At 38.2% G+C, this 27795-nt stretch overlaps 1 protein-coding gene across 1 annotated transcript in view; it reads left to right on the top strand.

The window, feature by feature from the left end:
* The window catches only part of LOC140200825 (glutamate receptor ionotropic, delta-2-like), a 601297-nt gene extending 575371 nt beyond the window's left edge, over positions 1-25926 (top strand). Inside the window, exons 15-16 of the mRNA XM_072264448.1 lie at positions 19765-20002; positions 24461-25926. Of these exons, the coding sequence (XP_072120549.1) occupies positions 19765-20002; positions 24461-24805 (583 nt within the window). The 3' untranslated portion in view covers positions 24806-25926. The remainder of the gene's footprint in view (positions 1-19764; positions 20003-24460) is intronic.
* The last annotated feature ends 1869 nt before the right edge of the window (positions 25927-27795 follow it).

The following is a 27795-nucleotide window of genomic DNA, read 5'->3' as shown; positions in this document are numbered from 1 at the left end:
CCTTTGAGAAGATGATGGTGACCCACTGTCCTGAACTGCTGCAGTCCATTTGGTGACGCTATTCCCACAATGCTATTGGAAAGGAGTTCTGAGATTTAGATTTGGCAAAAGAAGACTGTGATATACTTTCCAAGTGAAATCATAACAGGACTTGCGGGGAAACTAAAGGTGATATTGTCTGCTTCCTGCCTTTGTCCTTCATGATGGATTTGGGCATGGGAATGAGAGGTTCCATCAGCTTAGCCTGAGAAACTGCAGTAGCTGATACTGTTATGCTTGCAACTCTAAAACATAAAACTAATTGCAAGAAGAAGATTTGAGCTTGGAGATGTGTCTTAGTATATACAGTATACTATATGATAGAACTACTATATAGGCATCCACAGCATAGTAAAATTTAAATTATTCTATTCAGGACAAAAGAGTTAATAGCTGTGGAGGCTTTCTTACTCTTGTGGAATAATATCTTTCCTGACCAAGGAGGACACTCTACTTCACAGGTAAGACATGGCCGTGAAGCGATGTTTTGAGGCCTCCTCTGTGATGGCTGTAGGAGTTGACTCTGGGACTGCAGGAAGTGATTCTGACAGCTCTTGATACCTTTCTTTTGGACGTGTTGGCATTCCAAACTGTGCATGGCAATCTGCTCAATCAGATGATCAATCCCAGGCCACCTGACAAACTTCGAGCCAATGCTTTTATCTTGACCACACCTAGATGGCCAGCATGTAGCTCCTCCATCACTTTAGTTCTCAGCCTGTATGGAACAACAACACTCAACCCCCACAACCTTTGTCAAGGGCAACTTCATCCTGGCACAGGTAAAAATGGCGAAACTAGGATTTATGTTACACTTTACAACCATTCTGCATGGACATGTAGACCTGAGGCAATGTTTTTTTTCTCCTGGTTTCCCTTTGGATCATCCCTGATGTAACAGGGAGACTTTCAATTTACATTAGGAAGAATACATCAAATAGAGTGTCCTGTTTTGTAAATTTTTCAGGTTATTTCCTTTTCCAAAGGTAAAGGGGACAATCCATCAGCATTTCCATGATTAGTTATCCTCTTGGATTGATCTTGTAAGTGTATCCTTCAAGAAACTGAGCCCATCTCTGCAGTTGTGCTGCTGCTGTTAGTGGAACACCTTTCTGTGGATTGAAAACTGGACACTAATGGTCGATGATCAGTAACAAGAGTAAACTCTTGCCCATACAAGTACTGGTTGAAACATTTTACACCCCTAACTGGACTAAAGGCCTCACTGTCAATCTGTGCATAATTTTTCTCTGCAGCAGTAAGGGAAAGTGATGCAAAGGCTATCTATGAGCGTTCACTTCCATATGACATAACTGTACCTATACCATAAGGCGAGGCAGCACAGGCAAGCTTCACTGGATGATGTGGATCACAATGTGTGAGTATAATGTCTGACATTACCTTTTTGAACGCCACCTCACACTGCTCTGTCCATTGCCATTTCTTCCCAATCTACAGCCATGAGTTCAAGGGGTGGAGCATAGTAGCCAGGTTTGGCAGGAACCTGTTATAGTATTTGACTAATCTTAAAAAGGACGGACCATAACTGCATCACATTCTTTAATGTTGGGACATCCACCAATGCTTGGATTTTCTCAGCACACTTGTGCAATCTTTGTGCATTAATGATGTGACCATAGTAAGTGATGCTTGGTTTAAGGAATTCACACTTGTCGTGCCATGCTCGGACCCCATTATCTTCCGATCTCTTTCTTAAGGTAACTGAAGGCTACGGTTACCTTATAAGGTAACTGGAGAATGCACCCTAACAGGTGTATGTAACAAGAAGTTTTGCACATGTTCCTTCTATTCCTAAACAGTAACAATGTTGTTATCCCTGTAACACTGAGTGCCTGGGCAGCCTTCCAGCACCTGGTCCATAGCTTTCTGCCAAAGTGCAAGTATAGATTCAGGGCCCCAAACAGTCCTTCCAGGTGAGGCAACACTTCACCTGTGAGTCGACTGGGGTGATATACTGCGTCCGGTGCTCCCGATGTGGCCTTTTATATATTGGCGAGACCCGACGCAGACTGGGAGACCGCTTTGCTGAACATCTACACTCTGTCCACCAGAGAAAGCAGGATCTCCCAGTGGCCACACATTTTAATTCCACATCCCATTCCCATTCTGACATGTCTATCCACGGCCTCCTCTACTGTAAAGATGAAGCCACACTCAGGTTGGAGGAACAACACCTTATGTTCCGTCTGGGTAGCCTCCAACCTGATGGCATGAACATCGACTTCTCTAACTTCCGCTAGGCCCCACCTCCCCCTCGTACCCCATCTGTTACTTATTTTTATGCACACATTCTTTCTCTCACTCTCCTTTTTCTCCCTCTGTCCCTCTGAATATATCTCTTGCCCATCCTCTGGGTCCCCTCCCCCTGTCTTTCTTCCCGGACCTCCTGTCCCATGATCCTCTCGTATCCCCTTTTGCCAATCACCTGTCCAGCTCTTGGCTCCATCCCTCCCCCTCCTGTCTTCTCCGATCATTTTGGATCTCCCCCTCCCCCTCCAACTTTCAAATCTCTTACTCACTCTTCCTTCAGTTAGTCCTGATGAAGGGTCTCGGCCTGAAACATCGACTGCCCCTCTTCCTAGAGATGCTGCCTGACCTGCTGCGTTCACCAGCAACTTTGATGTATGTTGCTTGAATTTCCAGCATCTGCAGAATTCCTGTTGTTTGCAAGTATAGATGCTTTTTCAAAAATAAGCCTATTATAGTAATAAAGCCCTTTGTGAGTGTTAATGGTGAGAAACACTTTGGACTTTTCTTCCATCGCCATCTGAGGATAGGGCTCCACTAAGTCCACTAAGCCCACAGCTAACCTCCGGAAAGGTTTGCAGAGATATCCTTTATCCTGGGTGGAAGGAGTTGATCTGCTTTCGGTATTAGTTTGATGGTGACCTTAGAATCACCACAAATCCTGACACACCCATTCTTCTTGGCTATTTGGACTGCTGGCGTTGCCCATGGGCTCCACTCAAACTTACAAAGAATTCCTTCAGCCTCCATGCAATTTAGCTCAATGCTACTTTATCACAAATGATGCAAGGAACCAGATGGACTTTGTAAAACTTGGTTGTAACATTTTCACTTAACGGTATTTTACCCTTCATATCTTTGAGTTTTCCAGTGCCATTTTTGAACACACTAGTGGCATCATCCAGTGCCTTTCACAATTTGTTTTCAGTTGAATCAGTTGCAGGGGATGTGGCATACAAATGGTAAATGGATCTCCAATGGAGTTGTTACTGTCTCAGCCATTCATGGTCCCCACAATGCTGGCCTTCCTGTTTTTACCACATACAAGACCGACATGGCGTGTTGGTTGTTGTACTTCACTGTTAGGAATGTCATTCCCACAGAAGTTATCTTTTCTCTAGTGTAAGTTCTTAGTTGGATATCTGCAGGCTTCAGTTCAGTATCTTTGAAATGTCATTCAAATTAATTTTCTGAAATGACTGAAACAGCTGAGCCAGTGTGAAATTCCATTTTAATTTATTTGCCATTCACTTCTGGTGTAAGCCATATTGCTTGTCTATTGTTAGTTTTCATATTGTAAATCTCAAGCCATCAGTCCTGTGTCATTTTCATTATCAGATTTTTCATCAACAGCTGCAGGTTAGTGTTATTTTTGAAACAGAAACTTGACTTTTTATCTTTTTCTCTTCCCTTACCAGTCTAATTATTTTTGTCTGGCCGACACGCTCTTTGTACGTGTCCTATATTTTTGCATTTTCTGCAAGTTTCACCTTGAAACCTGCATTGGTCTGTTATATGTGATCCCCTGCCACAACGGTAACACGATTTGTTTAGCCAGGCCAGTTTCTGTTTAGATGTTGCAGTTTTGTTCACACTCACTTTCATTCCTGACTGCAATTCAATTGCATCCCTGCCTGCTGTTTCCATTGATACAGTAATTTCAACTATACTTTTAAATGTAAGTTGTGCTTCAGTTAGGAGCCATTTTTAAATGCTTTCTTGCAAAATTCCACAAACTATATGATCCCTCAATGAATCATTAAGCTCTTCAGTGAACTGACAGTGGTCAGACAATCTCTTCAATTCAGTCACGTATGCTGAAATGGACTCCCCTTCCTTTTGATTCTGCTTACGAAACCTAAATCAATCTGCAATCAACAATGGTTTTGGTTCTAAATATTCCTGCATTACTTTCACAATATCAGCAAAGCTCATTTAAGCTGGTTGGGTTGGACCAGTCGAACTTTTAAGCAAGCTGTATACCTTTAATTCCAATGCACTCAGCAAAACTGGCACCCGCTCCTCATCAACTATTCCGCTTGCTTTACAATTCTGCTTAATTCACAAAGTATACAATATCCAGTTATCTCTTGTGCAATAGAATGTGTCTATCTTTACACCATAGCCAGCCATTTCTGCTTTTTTATTTAAGATTATTAACACCCGGTGCATACTGCTTATTAACCTATGAGCTTGTCCATTTGCTGCGTTTTTAAAACTTGACCAAGACTGTCCGTTCTTGAAGAAGCACATGCTGGCCTTTTTTGTTTACTTGACTATTTTTAAACTTGAATGCCTCACTTCACTTCAACAGATAGGTAGTCATCTCAAGTTTATTTAAATCTTCCTCATCGCCACTGTTATGTTTTGTAACTCCAAAACATAAGGACTAATTGAAAGGAAATCAAGGGAGCTGGGGGATAACATCTTCCTAGTCTAGTGGTTACTTTAAGCGAGGCACATACGGATATGACATAGTGACGTGATGACGTATGCCATCACATACTTCATACCATAATGAATTATATAAACAACAAAGAATGCTTACTCAAACAATATATTTACAATTTTACTCATATATTACTGAAATATTAAATACACAACAGGTACATACTGCAGCTCCAATGAGCTGGCAATGGAGAGAACTAATGCTGAGGGATGAATCAAGCAGCCTACTTTGTCCTGGATGTTGAATGAGATTAGAACTCAACTCCTACAGACGGTTCTGTCACATTTATACCTTGTTTCTTGTAGATGATGGAAGAAGTTCTGTATGTCAGAAATTGAGTCCTTTGTTCCAATATTTCAAGCCTCTAACCCTTCACTAATAGCCACATTATTTGTGTGACTGGTTTAATTTGGTTTCTTGTAAATGGTGACTCCTAGGGTGTTGAAATTGTTAGATTCACTGATGGTAATGCACTGTGTATTAAGATTAAGTAATTGAAATCTTGGTGGAGATGTTCATTAGCTTAAACATTAGATGCAAATATTGCTCACCACTTATTAGCTCATGCTTGAATATTGCCTAGGTCTGGTCAGGCATGGACTGCTTCATTTCCTAAGGAATTATGAACTTTGTGCATCATCAGCAAACATTGAACTTCTTATTTACGATGGAAGCAAGGTAATTGATGAAACATCAGGCATTGTTTGGGCCTCCTGGATATGGGATTGATCCCAATAAAGTCACTTTCCTTTGTGCCAGGACTTACACTAATCATTAGAGTATTTTCCTTTGCTGTCAAAGATTTTAGTTTTACAAGGACATCTTAATGCTATACAGTGGATTCCGGTTAATTGGACCATCAGTTAATCAGGGCAGCTGCTTATTTGGAACAAATCTAAAAGAAAAAAACAATTTGAGGAAATAACTAGGATTCCCTTTGCATACGAGAGGTGATTGATAAGTTCATGGCCTAAGGTAGAAGGAGTCAATTTTAGAAAACCTAGCGCACTTATTTTTCAACATAGTCCCCTCCTACATTTACACACTTTGCCCAGTGGTCGTGGAGCATACGGATCCCTTCTTTGTAGAAGTCGCTGGCTTGGACCTCCAGAAGTGGTCCACAACAGGGGTGATTGATATGTTTGTGGCCTAAGGTAGAAGGAGATGAGTTATACAGCTCTCGTTACATGCACGTGCAGTTCAACTTTTTGAGTGAATAAGCAGAAAGTTTGAAGTTAATAACTCATCTCCTTCTACCTTGGGCCACGAACTTATTAATCACCCCTGCTGTGGTCCACTTCTGGAGGTCCAAGACGCCGATTTCTACAAAGAAGGGATCCGTATGCTCCACGACCATTGGACTATGTGTGTAAATGTAGGAGGGGACTATGTTGAAAAATAAATGTGCTAGGTTTTCTAAAATTGACTCCTTCTACCTTAGGCCACGAATTATCAATTACCCCTCGTATGCTACTTAATTGGGACAGCAGACTGTTGCCAAATATTTTCTAATTAGTGTCAGTTGCATGTCATGGGGCTGTTAGACACTGCACCATGCTTAGAGTGAATGTTTTTTTAAATAACATCACTTGTGTGCTCGTGTTCAAAAACCAATGATTTTTTCACTGGTAATTGGCAATAGTCAGTGGGACAATTCAAAACTGTTTTGCTCACTGCGGTTTCAAGCACTTGGCCCTGGAGATGCCAAAAACAACTGGGTGCGAAAATGGAACAATTTCACTACGTCAACAAGTTAGGTAATATGAAGAATTTGAAGATATTGACAATCATCTTTAATGTTACAATTAAAGTGAAGATTTGGAAGATGCAATTGTCAAAAACACTGTTTGAAGACAGTCCATCATCTGCACTAGCTGTTTGTGCTGATTTTGATCATTTACAGTCAATCAAAAGAACACGTCAATGTATACTGAATGAATTCCTCTGATGATAACTATTTGGAACTAATACACAATTTTATAGTACTGTGGTAATTTATTCTGTATTTCATTTAAAACGTAATTTTTTACTCAGTTAAATGGTAGTTGTTCTTTTTTGTACCTTTTTAACTATTTCCATGAAACTTTCGCCATTTGGGGCAGTTGCTTATTTGGGTCAAAAGGTACTGGTCCCAATGTGTCCCAATTAACTGGCATCCACTGTACTTGGCTAAATACCTTGGTGTAAGGGACAATTAGTATCATCTCCCAAGGCGATTCAGTTTCTTGATTCACACTGTGATGAGGCCTAGAGCTAGATGTCCCTTGTGAAACCCAAAGAAGAGATTTGTGAACAGATTACTAGTGTATAAATATTGCCTAATAGTACTGTGAATGACAACTTACTTCAATCGTTTGATGATTGAAAGCAGACTGGGCAGTATTTAGCTGGACTGGATTTATCCAAACACACCTGTGTAACTATTGGTAGTTGGCAGGGTTGCAAATAAACTGAAACAACTTGGCTTAAGGCATGACTCATTCGGGACCATGGGCCTTTATACAACAATGCAGATGTTGTCTAGTCCCCAATTGTTACTGTATTCAATGCTGCCAGTTGGTTCTTCTTAACATGGCATGCATTGAATAAAATTAGCTTGATGGTAGGGTTCTCAAGAAGAAACAAAGAAGGATCATCCACAAGGCACTTAGCCCTGAATGTGATTCCTAATACTTAAGACCATAAGGCCATAAGACAAAGGAGCAGAAGTAGGCCATTCGGCCATTGAGTCTGCTCCGCCATTTTATCATGAGCTGATCCATTTTCTCCTATTTAGTCCCACTCCCCCACCTTCTCACCATAACCTATAAGACCATAAGACAAAGGAATAGAAGTAGGCCATTCGGCCCGTCGATCCTGCTCCGCCATTTTAAAGGTCTTAAATCTTGTCTTTAGCACTCTTATGTTGTACCTCACCAATGTTAATGATGGAAATATTCTTGAATTCTCTACCTTCCATTATCTGGTAAATTAGACAACTTATTAATGACAAAATGCAACATGACCACAGATCTTTGATCTGAACCATTGCTTAGCTCTGTCTGCTCTATTCTACTTCGATTACATAACACACACAAAGTCCTGTGTTGCAGTTTCATCATTTGGCACCTCACTTCTAGTACAGTTGGTGTTCTCAGCACTTTTCCTTGGACCAGAGTTGATTCTGTGGTTTGACTATCACTATAGAAGATTGGTCTCCCAGTTCCAGATGTGATTGTGCACATTTCTGCATTACTTGGAAGGATGCAGTCAAAGACAGATTGTTGGAAATTCATAACAACTTCTCAGCACTTTACTCATAGAGCTTGAAATTTCATTGTAAATTCCTGAAAAAAAAACAACAGCACTGTGTTTTGTCTGGTTTAAAGCAAAATTGCACACACATTTAGGTACTGTATTAAAGCACCCACTGGGAAGCTGTCTCACTTCAAACTGGAAGATAATTTTTTTGTTCCCTTAAGAAGTGGGTACAGAGGCCACAGCCTCTATTGGACTAATGCCAACAGCTTTATTAACATGTAATCTCAGGTGTCCAACCCTCCACCATCCACACATCTTCACCCCTAAATACTACCCCAGCCACCATTATAATCACATTCTCCCAGTGCCAGGCACAAGTTTACTTGTCTCTTGATGGCTTCACAACTCCTTTGGATAAATCTATGAAAAAGCACCCTCAGTGGGGGAACCTCGCCCTACCTCTGCTGAGTCATGCTGTGTGCAGCACAACGAAGCAGTAGGGAGCATAAAGTTATTTCACTTCAGTAAAGGTTTGAGCATGGCTGATTTTGCTCACCCAATTCTGTGCAAAGCTCAGACTTTTTCTGAGCTTGTCAAATATTTGTTTAACTGGTTTCTGATATAGTGGTCATGTAGTCAGCAACTGTAGAATGAAAACATCATTTTGTTGCTTGGCTAACAAGGACTAATTTGCAAAGTTAGAGGCTTTTAAAATTATGTAATATGACATTGGATGGCAGGGTGGAGATACGTCTCTACCAAATGAAGTGTAAGGTGCTCCTTCCATCCACTAGCCTGCAGATTACCCATGGGCAAAGTATAGTATCGGCTTAGCCCTCCAATCCGGGTGACACGAAGCCATAGGAGCAGGTGGTGGATGGTCGTATGAGCAGCTGGTGCATATCACAAGTCTTATTTATGCGACCACTGACGCCAGGCAAACGATCTCTGAAGAGTATTGATAATGTCTGGGGTTGCCCATCTTGTAAAGCCACTGCCCAGAAGAAGGCAATGGCAAAACACTTCTGTAGGAAAATTTATCAAGAACCATCATGGTCATGGAAAGACAGTGATCATCCACGTCATATGCAACAGTAACGAACGAGTATAACATTGGCACAAATATTTATTGGAAAAAAATTAGTTGTAAAAGTTTATGTAGAATTTAATCCTCTGCAATATAATTTTATTATTTAAATCTCAAAGCTCTTTGCTGATTATTTTTTGTGATTGTGATATGACAGCAGCGCATTGGATATAAGACATTATACAGATCATATCAAGATTTGATCTTTGATGCACACTATATTTTATGTAGACTGACTTTACCTTTGATGCCAAATTAGGGCTTTTAATTATGTTATTAACATATCTGTTTTTTTATTTGCAGCTGCTCCCTCTTGTTCATTTAATATCGGGTTGCCTGAGCAATATCACTGAATGTACAAAAAGTGTAATGAATAAGCTGATCTGTATTTTACAGGCTAGCTTAAACAATAAAATGTGTACACACCACTAGGAAAATTAATTGACAAGTCCACCAAAATTAATTGTAATTGCAAAAATTTAGATAAGAATAATCAAGGGCTCCTGGAATTGATTCCTGAAATCGGAGAATTATTATGTGAGTAAAAATTACGAAGATTGGGTTTTAAATCCCTGGAGGCTAGGAAAATAAAGAGTTTAATCTTTTGAGGAGGTTTGACAGGGTAGATGGTGCTGTGCGAAAATAGAACTTTTGGCATATTTCAAGAGAGTTGAAAATGTGTTAGCAGCTCTTTCACAGGGAGGCAGCATTATGCAGCCTTTTCTAGCATAAATTCAGCAATTAGTTATGAAAAAAATTATCACTGTAATGAAATCCTAAAAATGTTACTCATTTGGATGAGGTGAGGTTTTAATGGTTTACCAATTGCTACATAACAATCCTGTAAATCTAAAAGCTTAATTTTATTTGTACAATGATTCTTTCACATTAGTGTTTCAGAATACTATGCTGCTGAGTAAAATAAATGAAAGGTTACTTTGAAAATGATGCTTACTATTTACTAGTGTATTGTAAATGAGAAAGATAAGGATGTATGACATCATGGGTAATTTTATAAAAATGTATTTTCCTAACTAAAAAGCAGAAAAGATCAACAATCACTTAACAACCAAGCAGTCACAATACAATAGATGGAGTTTATCTGCCCACTACAGGAATCCCTCACTTATTTTAATCTTTACAGTTGGTGAACAAGATTAGAGCATTTCAGAACAAAAACTGACAGCAGATTACATCTTTACAGATTGTGTGCCAAGTACTGACTGTTAATTATGATCATTAAGAAATCATAATTGATCCTTACCAGAGTGTCTTCAATTGAAAGTTACATAACAGTTTTATTGAAACAAAACCCTCTAATTTTAATAGGTCATATTAAACATTAAAGTTTATTGTTTTATAATTTTGCTTAAATCAAAAATGTTAAACATAACAGAATTACAAGGTAGCTGTATCCCAAGGTGATTATTTAAATGTTGTATTTAAATTATTCATAAGTATGAATGCTGCAACACTTCATCAGAATATCACTGAATATTTATTTGCAATACAAATAAAGGTGACACATCACAGCAGGCAATGCTAACCATACAAATTTACTTGAAAGATCAGCTGAGCCCTTTGGAGACAGGTCAGAAAATGCATGTTTCTTACTAGTCATGCCACTATTGTCCTGGCTAAGTAAAAGCAGTTCTAATGTTCGCCACCCTTTATGTCTCGTGACAGAGCACAGTTTGATCGCACTAGGAAATACACTAATAATAATTGCAAGTCAGTTACAATTACCATCGCACTCTGAAAAAGACACATGTATAGTACTTGCAACACACATCAAAGTTGCTGGTCTACGCAGCAGGCCAGGCAGCATCTGTAGGAAGAGGTGCAGTCGACATTTCAGGCCGAGACCCTTCGTCAGTACTTGCCTTATTTGTGCCATAAAGTGACGCTGATTTATTTTTTCAGAAAATACCAGTCACAGAAGTCAAAGCAGAGCAAATCAGTTTCTCTGTTCCTCATACTGCAGAGAAAACTCACAATCAGTCTTACCTTTTCATAAGATGAAGAATGGAAACTTGAACTAAAACACAGAAAGAGCTGGAAGCACTCTGGGTGTCAGTCAGTGATGTTAGATGACAGAGGTGATCAGTGTCTTGGACTTAAACTTTTCATTGGATATACTAAAATACAATGAGTAAATGGGAATGTCATGATGAATGGTTTCAGCCCGAACATCGATTGTTCGCTCTTTTCCATAGATGCTGCCTGACCTGCTGGGTTCCTCCAGCATTTTGTGTGTTGCTCTGCAAAACACAAAGTGGTTATCGATTGAGGAACTGAATACAAGAACCCGGTAAATGGGAGCAAGAATAGACCATCAGGGCCCCTCAAGCCTGCCCCACAATTAGGTGAGATAATGGCTGCTCTGTGCTGCCTTCATCCCCTGGATTTCAATCTGGATTAGAGAACATGTCTTATGAGGAAAAGCTGAGTGAGTTAGGGCTTTTCTCTCTGGAGCAATGGAGGATGAGAGGTAACTTTATAAGATTATGAGAGGCAGAGATAGAGTGGAGAGGCAGCACCTTTCTTTCACGGCAGCACTGATTAATGCCAGAGGATATCCATATTAGGTGAGTGAAGGAATATTTTGGTGAGATTTTAGAGGTATTTTGTTTACACAGAGCGTGGTGGTTGCTTTGAACATACTACTGGAGGTGGTGGTAAAGGCTGATAGAAAGTGATATTTAAAAGATTCTTAAATCACATGGACATAAGAACATGTAGAGTTAAGGGCTGTGTATGAGAGAAAGGTTAGAGCGATTCTGGAGTAGATTTATATAGGTTAGCCCAATGGTTGTGTTGACTTGTTCTCCGATCGTGGCAATCCATTTGCAAATGTTTCATCACCATACGAGGAGACATCATCAGTGCGTTTTTCACTTGTGGTGAGTCCTTCAAATGTCATAGTTATAGTCATACTTTATTGATCCTGGGGGAAATTGGTTTTCATTACAGTTGCACCATAAATAATAAATAGTAATAGAACCATAAATAGTTAAATAGCAATATGTAGATTATGCCAGTAAATTATGAAATAAGTCCAGGACCAGCCTATTGGCTCAGGGTGTCTGACCCTCCAAGGGAGGAGTTGTAAAGTTTGATGGCCACAGGCAGGAATGACTTCCTATGACGCTCTGTGCTGCATCTCGAAGGAATGAGTCTCTGGCTGAATGTACTCCTGTGCCCACCCAGTACATTACGTAGTGGATGGGAGACATTGACCAAGATGGCATGCAACTTAGACAATATCCTCTTTTCAGACACCACAGTGAGAGAGTCCAGTTCCATCCCCACAACATCACTGGCCTTATGAATGAGTTTGTTGATTCTGCTGGTGTCTGCTACCCTCAGCCTGCTGCCCCAGCACACAACAGCAAACATGATAGCACTGGCCACCACAGACTCGTAGAACATCCTCAGCATCGTCCGGCAGATGTTAAAGGACTTCAGTCTCCTCAGGAAATAGAGACGGCTCTGATCTTTCTTGTAGACAGCCTCGGTGTTCTTAGACCTGTCCAGTTTATTGTCAATTCGTATCCCCAGGTATTTGTAATGCTCCACCATGTCCACACTGACCCATTGGATGGAAACAGGGGTCACCAGTACCTTAGCTCTCCTCAGGCCTACTACCAGCTCCTTAGTCTTTTTCACGTTAAGCTGCAGATAATTCTGCTCACACCATGTGACAAAGTTCCCTACCATAGACCTGTACTCAAACTCATCTCCCTTGCTGATGCATCCAACTATGCTTGGTCTTTATATACTTATCAATCAGTTGATTACAGAAACTCAGTTGTAACATAGGTAGGGAGTTTTGTCACTGATTGGTTGTGTGTTGAGCTATGTGCATTGTTTGGAATTTTGCTTGCATTGGCTTTGGATCGAGGTCTAAACTGTTTCTGAATTGTTTGAGGAAAACTATGCTTCTCAGCATTCTTTTGCATGCGCTTGTTTGCTTGCACCATGACTTTCACTGATGCCCAGTTAAATTTGTGGCCCTCCCAGTCTTCATGGGTAGAGACTAGGGAGGGTTGGTCACACCACTTCACAACCAGCTGATGTTCATGGATCCTTGTGGATAGCTTTCTCCTAGTTTGGACGACATAATATTTGCTGCAGTCCCTTGGATTTTGTAGACCAATGTCTCTGTTAATTTATGCTTGACCAAAATTCTATGTTCTTGGAGCAGTCAGGCTGTCATTTCTGAGGTATTTCAAATGTATAAAGGGACAACCCATTTGGTTGGTGCATTGTTGGCCTCGTAGTGGACAACCCGTAACAGAGACATGCTGCAGTAAGATGGAGCTAAAGGAGAAAGAGGAGAAACATCTCTTCAAAGTATTCACATGAAACAGGTATCCACGTAACTTCATACACAGTTGCTTACAAGGTCATGCAAAAAAATCATGCATATAGTCCAAGACCCTGAGCGATATGTCCCGCAAATTGATGGTGCGGTTCCCAGCAATCCAGCCTGTCATTCCACTGATCAAACACTGGAGGGCAACAGCAATGGGAGAGGCAAGCCACCAACAGAGCACAGACGCCATGCTACACCGCTTCCTGCATCTCCGCACCTGAACTGCAGCAGCAGACAACTTGTGGCTTGATCATAGTCCTCACTACAACTGAGGTTATGCAGCTCCCATGCTGCCTGTTTCACCTCCAAACAAGGGAAATGGGCCTGTGGCATGTTACATCATCAGTGTCCAACAGGGTCTTGCGATGGCAAGAGAAACATCCAAGACAATCACCTATGGTTACACTGCACAATGCCTTCAGGTAGCAGACAGTGACACGGCTTGTCTGAAACCCGGGCCGGCTCTTCCAACATCCTGACCAGCTCCTCTGGCACCTCGGCCATCTCCTCTGATACAGTGGCCGGCTCCTCTGGCACCTTGTCATTAGCAAAGTAATGGGAGATGTTATCAATAGTGCTATCAAGCAGCACTTTAATTATCCATAGCCTGCTTACCTAGCAAGACTTTACCAGGGCCACCCAGCTCTAAACCTCATCACAGCTAAACGTATGGTATATAGAATATGGAATGGGAATGGTACAACACAATAGAGGCCCTTTGGCCTACAATGTCATCTCAACCTATGTAAACCTGTTTCATGATCAAGCTAACCCCTCCGTTCTGCATGACTCATAACCCTCCATTTTCCTACATTCATGTGCTTAAGAGTCTCTTGAATGTCCCTATTGTATTAACCTCTACCTCCAATTCCTGTAGTGCATTTCAGGCACCTGCCACTGTTAATGTAAAAAACTATACCAAAATTTGGATCAAAGGACTGAATTTCAGAGATAGGATGGGATTGACTGTCCAGTACACCATCCATCACACAGGCCATTTATTACCCATATCATCAGTGCACATTGGCTTCCGTGTGTACCGAGAATGCACTGCAGTTACTTATCTGGCCTATTTCCAAAGCTATGATGGTACCACCACGTAGGTCAAGGCTAGCAGGTGCATGGGAACACCACTAGCTGCAGGTTCTTCTGCAGCTTGCATACCATCCTGACTTGGAAATACATTTTTTGTTTCCTTGCTGTCCACAACATGAGAGAACCTTCACCAAAAAGCATGCAGCAGTTCGAGATGGCAGCTTACTATTACATTCTCAAGTACAAGGATGGGCAGACGATGTTGACCTTGCCCAGGATGTCAAGATATCCCACAAGAATTTTAAAAAATAGCAAAAATATCTCATTTGTACCATTGATAGAAATGAACATTTTTTTCTAATTCAAGTACTTGAGTTATCTTGTTACCATACTACTGCATGAGCGTAAACTACAACCATCTTGATAAGCACGATTTAGTATCTGGTAAGGTGGAACTTTAAAGATTTGAAATTGATTTAATTCTAACTTGCAGCAATGGGCTAGGTTGGTAGTTGATGGCCCTCAACAAATATATCAAAACAAAGTCACCAGAATAAAAGAAAGACAAAGCAAAAATAGCTAGTTATGCACTTTATGCATCTATGTTACTTATCTGACCATGTTCAGATGTTATGTAGTAATATTCTTCATATACCTCCCCATTTCATTGAATGTATTTTATAACATCCCCTTGCCATGCAACTCATGGAAGATTCAGTGAGTTCTAATGTTGATAGTTATTGTGATAGATGCAAAACTGAAACAGCTACATTGACACACATGTTTTGGTCTTGTTCTATACTGGAACAGTTCTGGAAGTCAGTTTTTTCGACAATTTCTAAAGCACTTAAAATTAATTTACAACCTAACAAGTTAACTGTGCTTTTTGGAATAATTCCTCAAAATATCCATGGTACCTCTGTATCTGATCAACATGTTATTGCATTTGTTACATTGATAACTAGGAGAGCCATTTTGTTGAAGTGGAAGAATACATCAGCTCCCACTTTGTCATAATGGTTCTCTCAAGTGATGTTATGTCTTAGTTTGGAGAAAATTGGAAGTCGAACCTTTGAACCTTTATTTGATTTTGAGAAAAGATGGGGTTCACTTGCTCGTTATGTTTTTTTCTTGCTGGCAGTTTGATGTTTATCTTTAAAAGCTTTTTGTATGACGCATGGCTCCGGGGCTGTACACCTAACGGGGTTTTTTCCCCACTTTTTCTGCTTAGTAGGGTTTTTTTATTATCACCAAAATTTTTCAATCTTTATTTTTTTTTCTTGAGACATTGTAAGTGTTGCTTACTTCGATGTACTCGTGTTATTTTTGAATAACATAATAATAATAAAAAGATTTGAAAAGAAAGGAAGATTCAGCGAGTTACCTGAAAAAAATCACATCAATTATCAGAACTATGATGTGTTTCAAGATTTATTTTGATCAGCAACACAAAAAAACTAAAATGTTTGTTATTCGTTGGAAAACTAAACAGACAACTATGTTCCTGCTGCAATTTTACATATCTGAGCCACGTTGACAGAGAAGGAAAATGCAGGAAAGCCCCTAGTACAGCAGCGCAGGTTATGAAGATTCACCCTGACCAAATTCGCAAATCTCTATCAAAAGACAAACTTAGAACAGTACAGCACAGGTACAGGCTCTTTGGCCCATGATGTCTGTGTTGAACACAATGCTAAATTAAACTACATTTATTCTGCCTGTACATTCTCCATATCATTTTATTCCTTGCATAGTTATGTGCATATCTGAAGCTTTTTAAAGACCATGGTTGTATGTTTCCACCACTACACCTGGCAGTCAGTTGCAGACAACTGCCATTCTCTGCTTAAAATAATGTTACCGTGCACGCTTCCTTTAAGCACTACCCTCTCACCTTAAATGTGTGTCTTCTATAACTGGACATTTCAATCCTGGGGGAAAGGATTCTGACTGCTTACCGTATCTATTCCTCTCATATATTTATACATTTCTCTCCTCGTCCTCCAACACTCCAGAGTATACAATCTAAATTTGTCCAACCTTTCCTGTAGCTCATGGACTCCAATCCAGGCAGCTTCCTGGTAAACCTCATCTGAACTCTTTCCAAAACCTCCACATTCTTTCTGCAGTGTGCCAACCATAATCCGAGATACAGAATAAACTTGCTCTTAAGAACTTAATGTAAGAAAGTACTGACAATAAATATTTTGTTTTACCTGGCATTTCTCGACACGTGCACAGATAATGCCACCCCTGAAAGATCACACCTCTGGCAAATACAGTATTTCTTTAGTAACGTGTTTCAATCATCAATGTAGATTTTCATATGTCTCTGGAATTGGATCAAAAGAACTGAGATTTCCCCAGTTAAGCTAGAATTTACATGTTGCAGCTCCTTCTGTTTCTTTTTATCCACACAAGCAGATACTATTTTTAACATATATTGACAATGAGCAGTATGAAATATTTATGATAGATGAAATAGAAATATAGTGAATTAAATGAAATCTACAGGTTGCAAGATCGCCTCTGAACTGATCCTGAAATGAAACCTATGCCAGGAAAGTACTGTATCCTTTGAAAGTGGAACTAATTATCAGTTCAAACAAAACTGTCAATCAGAGAGAAATCTGTTTAGTTTTAGTTCTGTTCTGACAGCACAGTAACTAAGACTTTTGTTTCTTGAGCAAAATACTGAGTAATTGCATATGCTACCTCCATAAATAATCCAATAACATTAAGCTTATGGAACTTAAATAGTAAATAGTAAACAGTAAATATATCCTTAAGTGACCCAGTGGAATAGGATATTCAATAAGGCAAATAAATCAGTCTGTCATAACTCCATTTCTGCATAGAGCTAAAATATCATTACTCTTTTTGAATTCACAGCCTGTACTATTCTAATCAACCATATGTATATACATTACATGTTTATATTTCCAAAGAACTGTCTGTTAAGATTCTATTCTCAGCATGTGTTGTTTAGTGTAATGTCCAAATTCTAAAGGATTTATAAGTTAGTATCTAACAATACCAACTTAAATCTTGTTAAATCTAGATCTGCCTTACAGGTAATATTCTTCATTAAAGTCTTAACAAAATATCTGGTAATTTGGTACATTTAAATGTATGCTATTACGTGTTTTTTTGCATTTTTGGTAAAAGTACTTTCTTTAGATGTTCTTCTCACAATGCATTATTCACTACAGAGCCATATTACCATTCAAAATCAGCTAACAAATAAGATTATTTCACACATTTTGCTTAAATGATTCAAATGCTCAAAAATATTCTGGCCTTTGAAGTGTAAGAGAAATATTTTGTAATAAGAAGTTAATATTCATAAAGTAGTTTAATCATCTTGCCCTAAGCTAATTAATAAGCAATTAAAAATTGATTTAATGGTAAATTAGAGATACACAACAAAGAAATCACTGTAAAATAAATAAAAGATAAGACATTTGAAGAAAAGTAACATAAAATTTTGATGAAATCTTTTTACTGATTTCTATCATGTCCTTCAATTCCTGAACTGCCTCTGTTAAGTCAGTTTCCTTTACCTAACCATTGGGTTGGCCATGGCCATAGTTTACCTAATGCCTCCCTCTTCCCAGAAATGCTATTTCTTCACCCATGCTTTACTCATTTGGTAAAATGGTTTATTATTGTAAACCACTGTACAGAGGTACAGTGAAAACATTGTTTTGTGTGCCATCTATACAAATCATTTTCATCACATCGACACATTGAGGAAGTCCACGGGAAAACAATAAGAGAATGTAGAGTAAAGTGTTACAGTTACAGAAAAAGAGCAATGTGTGCAGACGATAATGTGCAAGGGCATAACAAGGTAGATTGTGAAGTCAAGAGTCCATCTTATCATACCAGGGAACCATTCATTTACTACATCAAGGTAGAAGGTGTCCTTGAGCCTGCTGGTAAGTGCTTTCAGACGTTCATATCTTCTGCCTGATTGGAGGTGGGAGACAATGTCCATGGTGGATGGAATCCTTGATTATGTCAAATACTTTATCAAGGTAGCAAGAAGAATAGACTAGAGTCCATGGAGGTGATACTGGTTTTTGTGAGGTGCTGAGCTCTGTTTACAACTCCCTAAAGTTTTCTACAGTCTCAGGCAGAGTTGTTGCCATATATGCTTTCTATGTGCATCAACAAGCGTTGATGAGGCTCACAGTTGACATGCCAGATTTTTTTTGCCCACTTGAAGAAGGCCAAGTGCAATTTTTTTTTTTTTTTTTTGCCTGTGGCATCTACATAGTTTAATCAAGACAGTAATTGGTAACGTTCACCCCCAGGAGCATGTTGCTCTCAACCTTATCATCTCAGCAATGTTGATGTAAACAGGAGCATATCTATTGCTTCCTGCTCTCCCTGAATGGACTTCAGTTTAAACAAGGAGCTCAAAAAAAAACTGCACTTCCAGTGAGATTCAATACAGCCTTCTAAGAGCAATGTAGAAATGAAAATATTAGATAATGATTCTAATATCCTCATTTACATCTACAATTATTCTTAAATTTGTCACACCACCGTGAGTTGGCTCTGTGTCATTTGTTATTTTATTTCTTTGTTCTCCTGTTTCATCTCTTCATTTTTTTGTTCACCCTCTTCCCTTTCCATACATCTGATCTCTAAACATTCATACTCTGATAAGGAATTACCTACATATTCCTACATTTTCTATTATGCCATCATAGAGCACACTGTCTCGAATTTCCTAACCCATACCAGGCCTTATTCTTTCTCAGTTTCTGTGATCACTCTTTGACTCCCACAGCTCAAGCATACATGTTAAATCTTTTTGTCCATTTGCTTAAATCTCTTCATGTAGTTACCCTTATCTCTGTGGCCTTCTCCAGCACTGCAAATTTGCATGAAGACTATTACATACGACATGTGCATCATTGGCATTTAACACAGCAGCACTAATGGCTGTACTTTCTTCTGCCTGGCTGCAAAGCTTAAAAAATTCCAATTCCAACACTCCCTAATCTTTTTTCTGTCTTAAACTCCCCCTTACAAATAGCTCTTTGATCAAACCTTTACTTGCATCTTTTAATATCTATATTTTTATGCCAATGGTGTAAGTTCTTTTCTAATGAAGCTTCTCTTAAGTGCCTTGAGATGCCTATCCTTGTTACAAATGCTCTGCAAATACAAGTTTAATCTAAAAATGCTGCAATTGATTAAGTTATTTAAATAGTTCATTTTTGAATAACATACATTTCTATATTTTTAATGCAGCCTTCTAGAACTTGAGCAAAGTGGTGAACTTGATGGACTAAAGCAGAAGTGGTGGCCCAAAGCTGGGAAATGTGATTTGCAAAGTCAGGCTAAAACACAAGGAAAAGGGGGACCAATGGACCTACAAAATTTTGCTGGAGCCTTTGTTTTTCTTGCTGTGGGTGTTATTTTGGCTTTCGTCGCTGCCATGGTGGAATCTTGGTGGAAAGGCAAAAAGAAAGCAGATGCTGTTGGAGAGGTAATATTTTGATTTTAGACCTCTCAAAAATGATTTATTTTATTGAAACTAAATGAAAATATAAGCAAATATGGAATCACAATCTAAGCTATCATTGGTATCTTTTTACACACAAAACAATGAAATTAGATTCTTTTCACTGTATCCAGGATTCACTTACGGTACGCAGCTTTTAAAACCCAAATCTATTAAAGAATAATTAACTTTGGGGTATCTTATCTCCTCTTCGTTTTAAATGCTACTTTATCTTTATTCTTGGTGAGTATTATTTAAGACTATGATGTGCAATCAAATAAAACAAGAAATTAATGGCAGTGATATTATGAGAGATAAATTAAAATATTAATCTCAATTCATAAAAACATTGGGCTGAATTTTGTTAGGGTGTGGATGGTGGCTCCACAGGGAGCACCCACACTCTTGTTCAGGGTGCTGAACCTTCACATATATGCACTGCACCAGAAATTCAAATCCTTTGGGAGAGCAGACTTTTGCATACCTGATCTCCCATTTTACCATAATATCCAGTACTGTATTTCGGAGTGGAGCTCAGATATGCAAAACTGGATAGACTCTCGATCAATTTCTCAGCTTCATGCCAAATATTGCTGGTGTATGTTGCAAGACCCTCTTCATTTGATGTAGGGTCACTGTTGATAAAGTTAAATAAAGACAAATATTTCCTTTATATTAAATTAATATTAATGCTTCTGATTAATTAGAATCAATTAAGTCTATGAATCTGATGATCGAGGACAAATAAAAACCATTTGTAAAACTGTCAAAAGTCATCAGAGCAATTTTGAGGCTAGTCAGTCGGCAGTATCTGCCTTCTTAGGCCTAGTACTGCTGGTGGTCCAATCTGCTTCCTGGGTGACTACCGAAATAAAACCTTCAATTAGTTTAGACCTCTAGATGCTCAAGAAGTTAGAAAACCCATAAGGATTATGCAATGGTAAACATAAGATAGGGAAATGAATCTAGCATGATACAGCCAACTAAATCACCTTTAATCATTGATAATGCAGTTCAGTTGTATTATTAGCTGTATTAATCCTTCAGAATGTCTTTATCAATTATATTAATTGATTTGAAATCAGTAGTAATGATGAGCCACGGACTGGTATCTTGTGAAGATAAGTGCATCCGTTGAATGTGGTTACAGGTACAACAAAAAGGTTAGCCAGGATTATTTGACCTTAATCACAGCTTACCTGTGAACAGCTACACTAACGAGTGGTGCTTTATCTTTCCGTCTTAAATAATTGAAACATCTTGAATTTGCCTGAGTTAGCACCTGCCCAAAAGTGGATCATGACTGTTAAGCCCTGCAATTTTATGGCCACTTTTGTATCAATGATAAATTCAGCAATATAGCTCAGGCACCCAGCTCTCAATTCTTTATCTCTCATCAGCTTCTCTTTACAACCTTTTGGCTTTCTCTTCTGCATCTAAATGTGCACTCATCTTGCATCTTTAAAAATTTAAGTAGTATGCATTGCAACAGTAAAAAGGTGTAATTTATCAGCTTTGGAAATTGAATTCTACCCATTTTCAACAAGATCCTATTATGGCCATCTATTTTTATTTAATTTGGACAGTTACTAAAATCTCACCCTTTGTGCCCTCATTTCTTTGTTTATGATGCAAGATCTGTGTGTTAACAAATTTGTTTTAGTAGTCTAGTCAATGGTAAATATAAAAATTTATTGAATTTGTACTTTGAGAGATTCTTTTGGTGCAGCTCTTCTTCCATGTTAGTTTTAAATAGCATCAGTTGCATGTGTTTGTGTTCAAAAGCAGTGATTTTTGTCACTGGTAGTTGGCAAGAAATGAGCAGTGAGACAATCTGGAACTGTTTTGCTCACTGCAGTTTCAAGCATTCAGGTTTGGAGATGCCAGAAATGGCTGGCAGTGTCACTATTTAAAAAAGTTAGGTACAATGAAAAATTTGAAAGTATCGAAAATCGTCTTGAATGTTACAAAGAAAAAGGCGATTTGGAGGATGCAATTATCTAAAGCATTGCATTAAGGCAGTCCATTATCTGCACTAGGTGTGTACATAGATTTTGTTCATTTAGTATCAATCAAAATGTGCTCATGTGGCCAAGTGGTTAAGGCATTCGACTAGCGACCTGAAGGTCGTGAGTTTGAGCCCCAGCCGAGGCAGCGTGTTGTGTCCTTGAGCAAGGCACTTAACCACACAGTGCTCTGCAATGACACTGGTGCCAAGCTGTATTGGCCCTTGCTCTTCCCTTGGACAACATCAGTGTCGTGGAGAGGGGAGACTTGCAGCATGGGCAACTGCCGGTCTTCCATACAACCTTGCCCAGGCCTGCACTCTGGAGAGTGAAGACTTTCTAGGTGCAGATCCATGTTCTCGCAAGACTAACAGATGCCTTTGTTAGTTATTATCAATTAAAAGAACACAGCTGATGAATTCTTCAATCTTTTCATATTAGAAACTAATACACAGTTTAATAGTACTATAGAGGTATTGGTAGTGTTTTAATTTGTTCTCTATTTAATTTAAATACATAGATTGTTACTCAGTTAAATAATAGTTTTTTTTATACTTTTTAATTATCTCCAAGAAACTTTGGCTTAATTGGGCCAAAATGTATTGGTCCTGATGTGTTACAGTTAACTGGAATCCACTGTATTTCAATGCGAACTGAATTTGAAATACAGTGTCTATAAAAAGTATTTGTCCCCCTTGGAAGTTTTCATGTTTTATTGTTTCACAACACTGAATCACAGAGGATTTAATTTGGCTTTTTTTGATACTGGTCAACAAAAGAAGACTCGTGTCAAAGTGAAAACAGATCTCTACAAAGTGATCTAAAGTAGTTACAAATATAACACACGCATAATTGATTGCATAAGTATTCACCCCCTTTAATATGGTATACCAAATCATTAATGGTGCAACCAACTGGTTTTAGAAATCTTGTAATTAGGTAAATGGAGATTACCATGTGCAGTCAAGGTGTTTCAATTGATTGTAGTAAAATATACCTGTATCCGGAGTTGCTGGTGAGTCAGTATCCTGGCAAAAACTACACTATGAAGACCACAAAAAACACTCTAAGCAACTCAGCCCAAAAAGTTATTGAAAAACACAAGTCAGGAGATGGATACAAGAAAATTTTCAGGTCACTGAATATCCCTTGGAGACAGTTAAGTCAATCATCAAGGAATAGAAAGACTATTGCAAAGCTGTAAATCTGCCTAGAGCAGGCCATCCTCAAAACCTGAGTGACTTTGCAAGAAAGGGGACTAGTGAGGGAGGCCACCAAGAGATCTATGACATCTCTGGAGGACTTACAATGTTCAGTGGCTGAGATAGGAGAGACTGCACATACAACAACTGTTGCCCAGGTGCTTCACCAGTCACAGATTTATGGGAGAGTGACAAGGAGAACCCACTGTTGAAAAAAACTCACATTAAATCTTGGCTAGAGTTTGGCAGAAGGCATGTGAGTGACTCTGAAGTCAGCTGGAAAAAGGTTCCATGGTATGATGAGACCAAAATTAAGCTTTTTGGCCATCAGACTAAACGCTATGTTTGGTGTAAGCCAAACACCGCACATCATCAAAAACAAACTGCTGTGAAGCATGGTGGTGGCTGCATCATGCTGTAGGGGATACTTCACTGGAGCAGGTCCTGGGCAGCTTGGAAGGTAGAGGGTAAAATGAACACAGCAAGGTACAGGGAAATTCTGGAGGAAAACTGATGCAGTCTGCAAGAGAACTGCAACTTGGGTGAAGATTTGTTTTCCAGCAAGACAATGAACCCAAGCATAAAGCCAAAGCTACACAGGAATGGCTTTAAAACAATAAAGTTAATGTCCTAGACTGGCCAAGTCAGAGTTTAGACCTCAATCCACTTGAGAATTTGGTGGCTAAACTTGAAAAGGGCTGATCTGTCATGATCCCCATGCAATCTAACAGAATTTGAGCAGTTTTGAAAAGAAAAATATGGAAAAATTGCAGTGTCCAGATGTGCAAACCTATCCACACAGATTCAAGACTGTAATTGCTGCCAAAGGAGCATCTACTAAATACTGACTTGAAGGGGGTGAGTAATTATGCAATCAATTATTTTGTATTTTATATTTATAATTAATTTAGATCACTTTATAGAGATCACTTTAACATGAAAGTATCTCTTTCTGTTCATCAGTGTCAAAAAAAGCCAAATTAAATCCATTGTTCTTCAATGGTGTGTAACAATAAAACATGAAAACTTTCAAGGGGGGGGGTGGGGGTGGGGGTTGAAAGTTTTTTTCTCAACACTGAATATTCCCAGAAATGAAAGGAGATAGATCTTTCATTGGACACTGACTGCATAGCTTGGCAAAGTGTGCAAACAATTGCTGTTCTCTGACAGAATGTTTAAAACAATTAATGCTATAGTAGTATTCAGTTATTTTTTTTCTCTTTGTCTTATTACAGGAGGGCAATGAAATTGAAATTGGTCAGTTTCAGAAAAAGGCAGACAGCATCTCTAAAATCGATGAACATTCTCTTAAATTTTCACCATCCTTTGTAGACTTAAATTCTTTTGAACTTTCTATGATACCAACTGGTGAAAATCAAGAAGAACTTAGTGATTTCAGGAACACTAATTTGACCATGTCAACTTTCATACCTGAGCAGATGCGGAGGACAAGCACATGTAGCTTATCGGCTAAGACTTTATCTGGAATGCCATTGAGTGGCACATCCCAACAAACTGCACAATGTGTATGTACACCACAAAATGAGAGGGACTGTAGCAGTCCTTCATCTTTTCTTTGAACTAATTAAACTACAGCCCCATGAAATATGAGGTTCTGAGTATTGTAAGGCAAATTCTTTTTTAGAATGATTTATCACATGTTGTTATGTTTTGCTGGATCAGAGTGATTACGTTGCCAACATACTATCTGGAAAGTTAGCAAGCTCTTGCAAATTTTAATTACTGGATCCAGGTTATTTCTGATTTGTGTGTACATGTTTGATGTAACAGTCTTTCATTCTTTATCCCTAGTTTAAAATATTTTCCTCTGCCTATTGCCTAATTCCTTTCCTATGAACCATTCACAGCCTAAGAGAGTGGAAGGTGACCTTCCTTAGTTTCCGTCAGGATTGTGCTAGGGCAAGGAGAAGAAATGCCTGCTGAGGAAGTGCCTGGTCTTAGATATTCAGTAGACAATGAAAGTAAGCTATGTTCAGCAAACAAATGTAAAGTTAAAAATTAGAAATGAAGGAAATTAAAAACACAGATACATGAACCAAGAGAAGGCAAGCTGAAAGTTGAAAGGAGACTGACTTTATGACATATTACGACCTATTTGTGTCCTAATCTGTTTGAAATTATTAAGACAGAGAATATTGTGTACTGGCCTAGTCTGTGTGGATTTACATGTGCTGCTTAGTTACTTACGTCTAACTGAAATGCTTCAAACTAAAAGAAATGTATATTACATGAGTTCTATAATGGTTCAAAATGATGCACTTTAAAGAAGGTAACAGAAGCAGTGTTAGTTTTAACAGTTTTATAATAAATGAGATATAAATGTTACAACAATGAATTAGCTTCACTGTAATATGAGGAAAATAAAATTGCAAATTCTACTGTTCGTTATCAACTGGCAGTATGTGATCCGATGGTCATTTTTAGCTAAGTAGCTTTGCAAGAATTTTTGAAATATTTTCTATGAAGCACAACTTAAAAGAATTGATTTATCTGGTTAAATTAAATAGTGAAAGTCATTTCCTTATTCAACATTTTCAAATGCAGCAATTTTTTAAAATCCCTTTACAGTACTGTCAACAGAACAGTGCTCTGCCTCTGATGATAAACTCAATTGGGTGAGCTAGGGGGCAGCATGTTCCTATACAAACCTCATATTCCAATTCTGTCAAATTATTTGGGAAATCTAGCCATATGATTATTTAAAACCTGCAGTCATAATCTTCTTGTAACTTTCAAGTCAGTTTTATGTGTTTAATAGTGATTCATTTGTAATAAACCAACTTGATGTTTTTTTTTAATTAAAATAGAATGTAGACAATAAAGTAATGCAAGATGATTACAACCATTGAACAACAGAATATAAGAATGTAAGTTAATAGTGGCTTCGAGAGATGGCTACAAACATTCAAAATTATTCATTATTTTTCCAGTTGCTTTGTTGATAACTAGAAGTATGTATAACTTTCAGAGAACAAACTTTGCATATAACAACTGTTTGCATACATTTTCATCTGTACTTTGGAATTTTAAATAAGTAACACATAGATGTCACTGCAGTCTTACAAAGAAGTGCTGCTTGGTACTTATAACTAATATTGGTATATCACTAAAATTATGTGATTAATTTTAAAATAAATATACATTATTAGGTGCATCACATTGTGTTCTATGTAAAATACAAGAGGTAGAGCATAACTTACTGAATGTTCTAGGGAAACTGTAATGGCAAAAGAATGACATTTCTAGGGGTAAGTGGGTTCCATCCCAGAATCTTGAAGGAAATAGGTGACATCATTCGAGAGGCCCCATATTTAAAAGCTGAAAATAGAGTGTTAAATTTATTTGCATAATGTCTATTGTCAGGGAAATTTAGTAACAATAATTTAGATTGAAGAAAGGTTGATTGAATACCAAAAAGCTTCTACAACAGGAATCAATCCTAGATTAGTAACTAATTTTAAGGCTGGGTTTTTCATTTGCCAAATTACTTATGGATATGTGAAAACGTGGGTATTCAGAAATAAGTTACAAATGAAATTTATTCTTAAGGAGAAACAGAAAATTGTCTTGGGACTAAATTATGTAGTCTGACAACTCCATTTTGGCTTGTAAAATAAATTTTCAGTCCTAGATATTCAGGAAGCTCTAGTCTTTATGACAAAACCTGTTCATACAGCCAGAATACATTTTCAAAATCTGATTTATGTAAAAATTAGTTAATTTGCATGTTAATTTTCCAATCAACTCCTTTGAAAGAGATGAGAGGAAAACAATTGTTACTTTTCACCATGCTAGAATAGATGGAAATGTAAATGAAGAATAGAACTACATTGTATTTTAATCTTTGCAGATCTTAATGTCACTTGTTAATATTAAATATTGCAGCACACTGGAGTTTTAACAGAACTCAGTTCCTGCCATTTTAAATGATATTGCAAATTTTATTAACCTTGAAAGAGACTGGGGCCTGTGATTATTAGAATTCTCATCCAGTAGTGCAGTAGTGACTGTTCTTTTGAAATGCCAACAAAATCATTGTGTAGAATACAGCTTCTCTTGGAATACTGTGCAACCACTGGACTATAAGATTGCATTTTATGAAATGCCTGGTCTGATACCATTGTCACATCAATTGATGCAATGTCATTGATGTATGAACTAAGAGTAAAATAGTGCCCTTATGTTAGTACAGCTCTTGTTATAAATAGTCATATTGATGCTAAACAGTTGTGTTCTCTTTTCAAGTTTATGTCATTGTATATAGCCTTTTCATGAATTGTTCTTATTATTGCACTTTAAGTGCTAAAAGCTTCCCCCTCTATGGACTCTAAATAGCATCTTTCATTTCCCTTTCCCTGCATGCTTACCTTTTTTAAATGAATATTTTCAAAATGAAGGATTTCTGTAACTTACATATATCTCTTGGATTTTTGATTGTCACTATTTTCATTGATTGTTCAATTATTTGCATCCCAACTGAAGCTAATAATTGTAAAGTCTGCTTACTTTTTCACTGCTCATTCTCAGATAAATTGCAACAAAGAATGCA

The sequence above is a fragment of the Mobula birostris genome, chromosome 7 (genome assembly GCF_030028105.1).
Source record: "Mobula birostris isolate sMobBir1 chromosome 7, sMobBir1.hap1, whole genome shotgun sequence".
NCBI lineage: Eukaryota > Metazoa > Chordata > Chondrichthyes > Myliobatiformes > Myliobatidae > Mobula > Mobula birostris.
The sequence above is the reverse complement of the archived record's forward strand: the minus strand, read 5'-3'. Positions and strand labels throughout refer to the sequence as shown.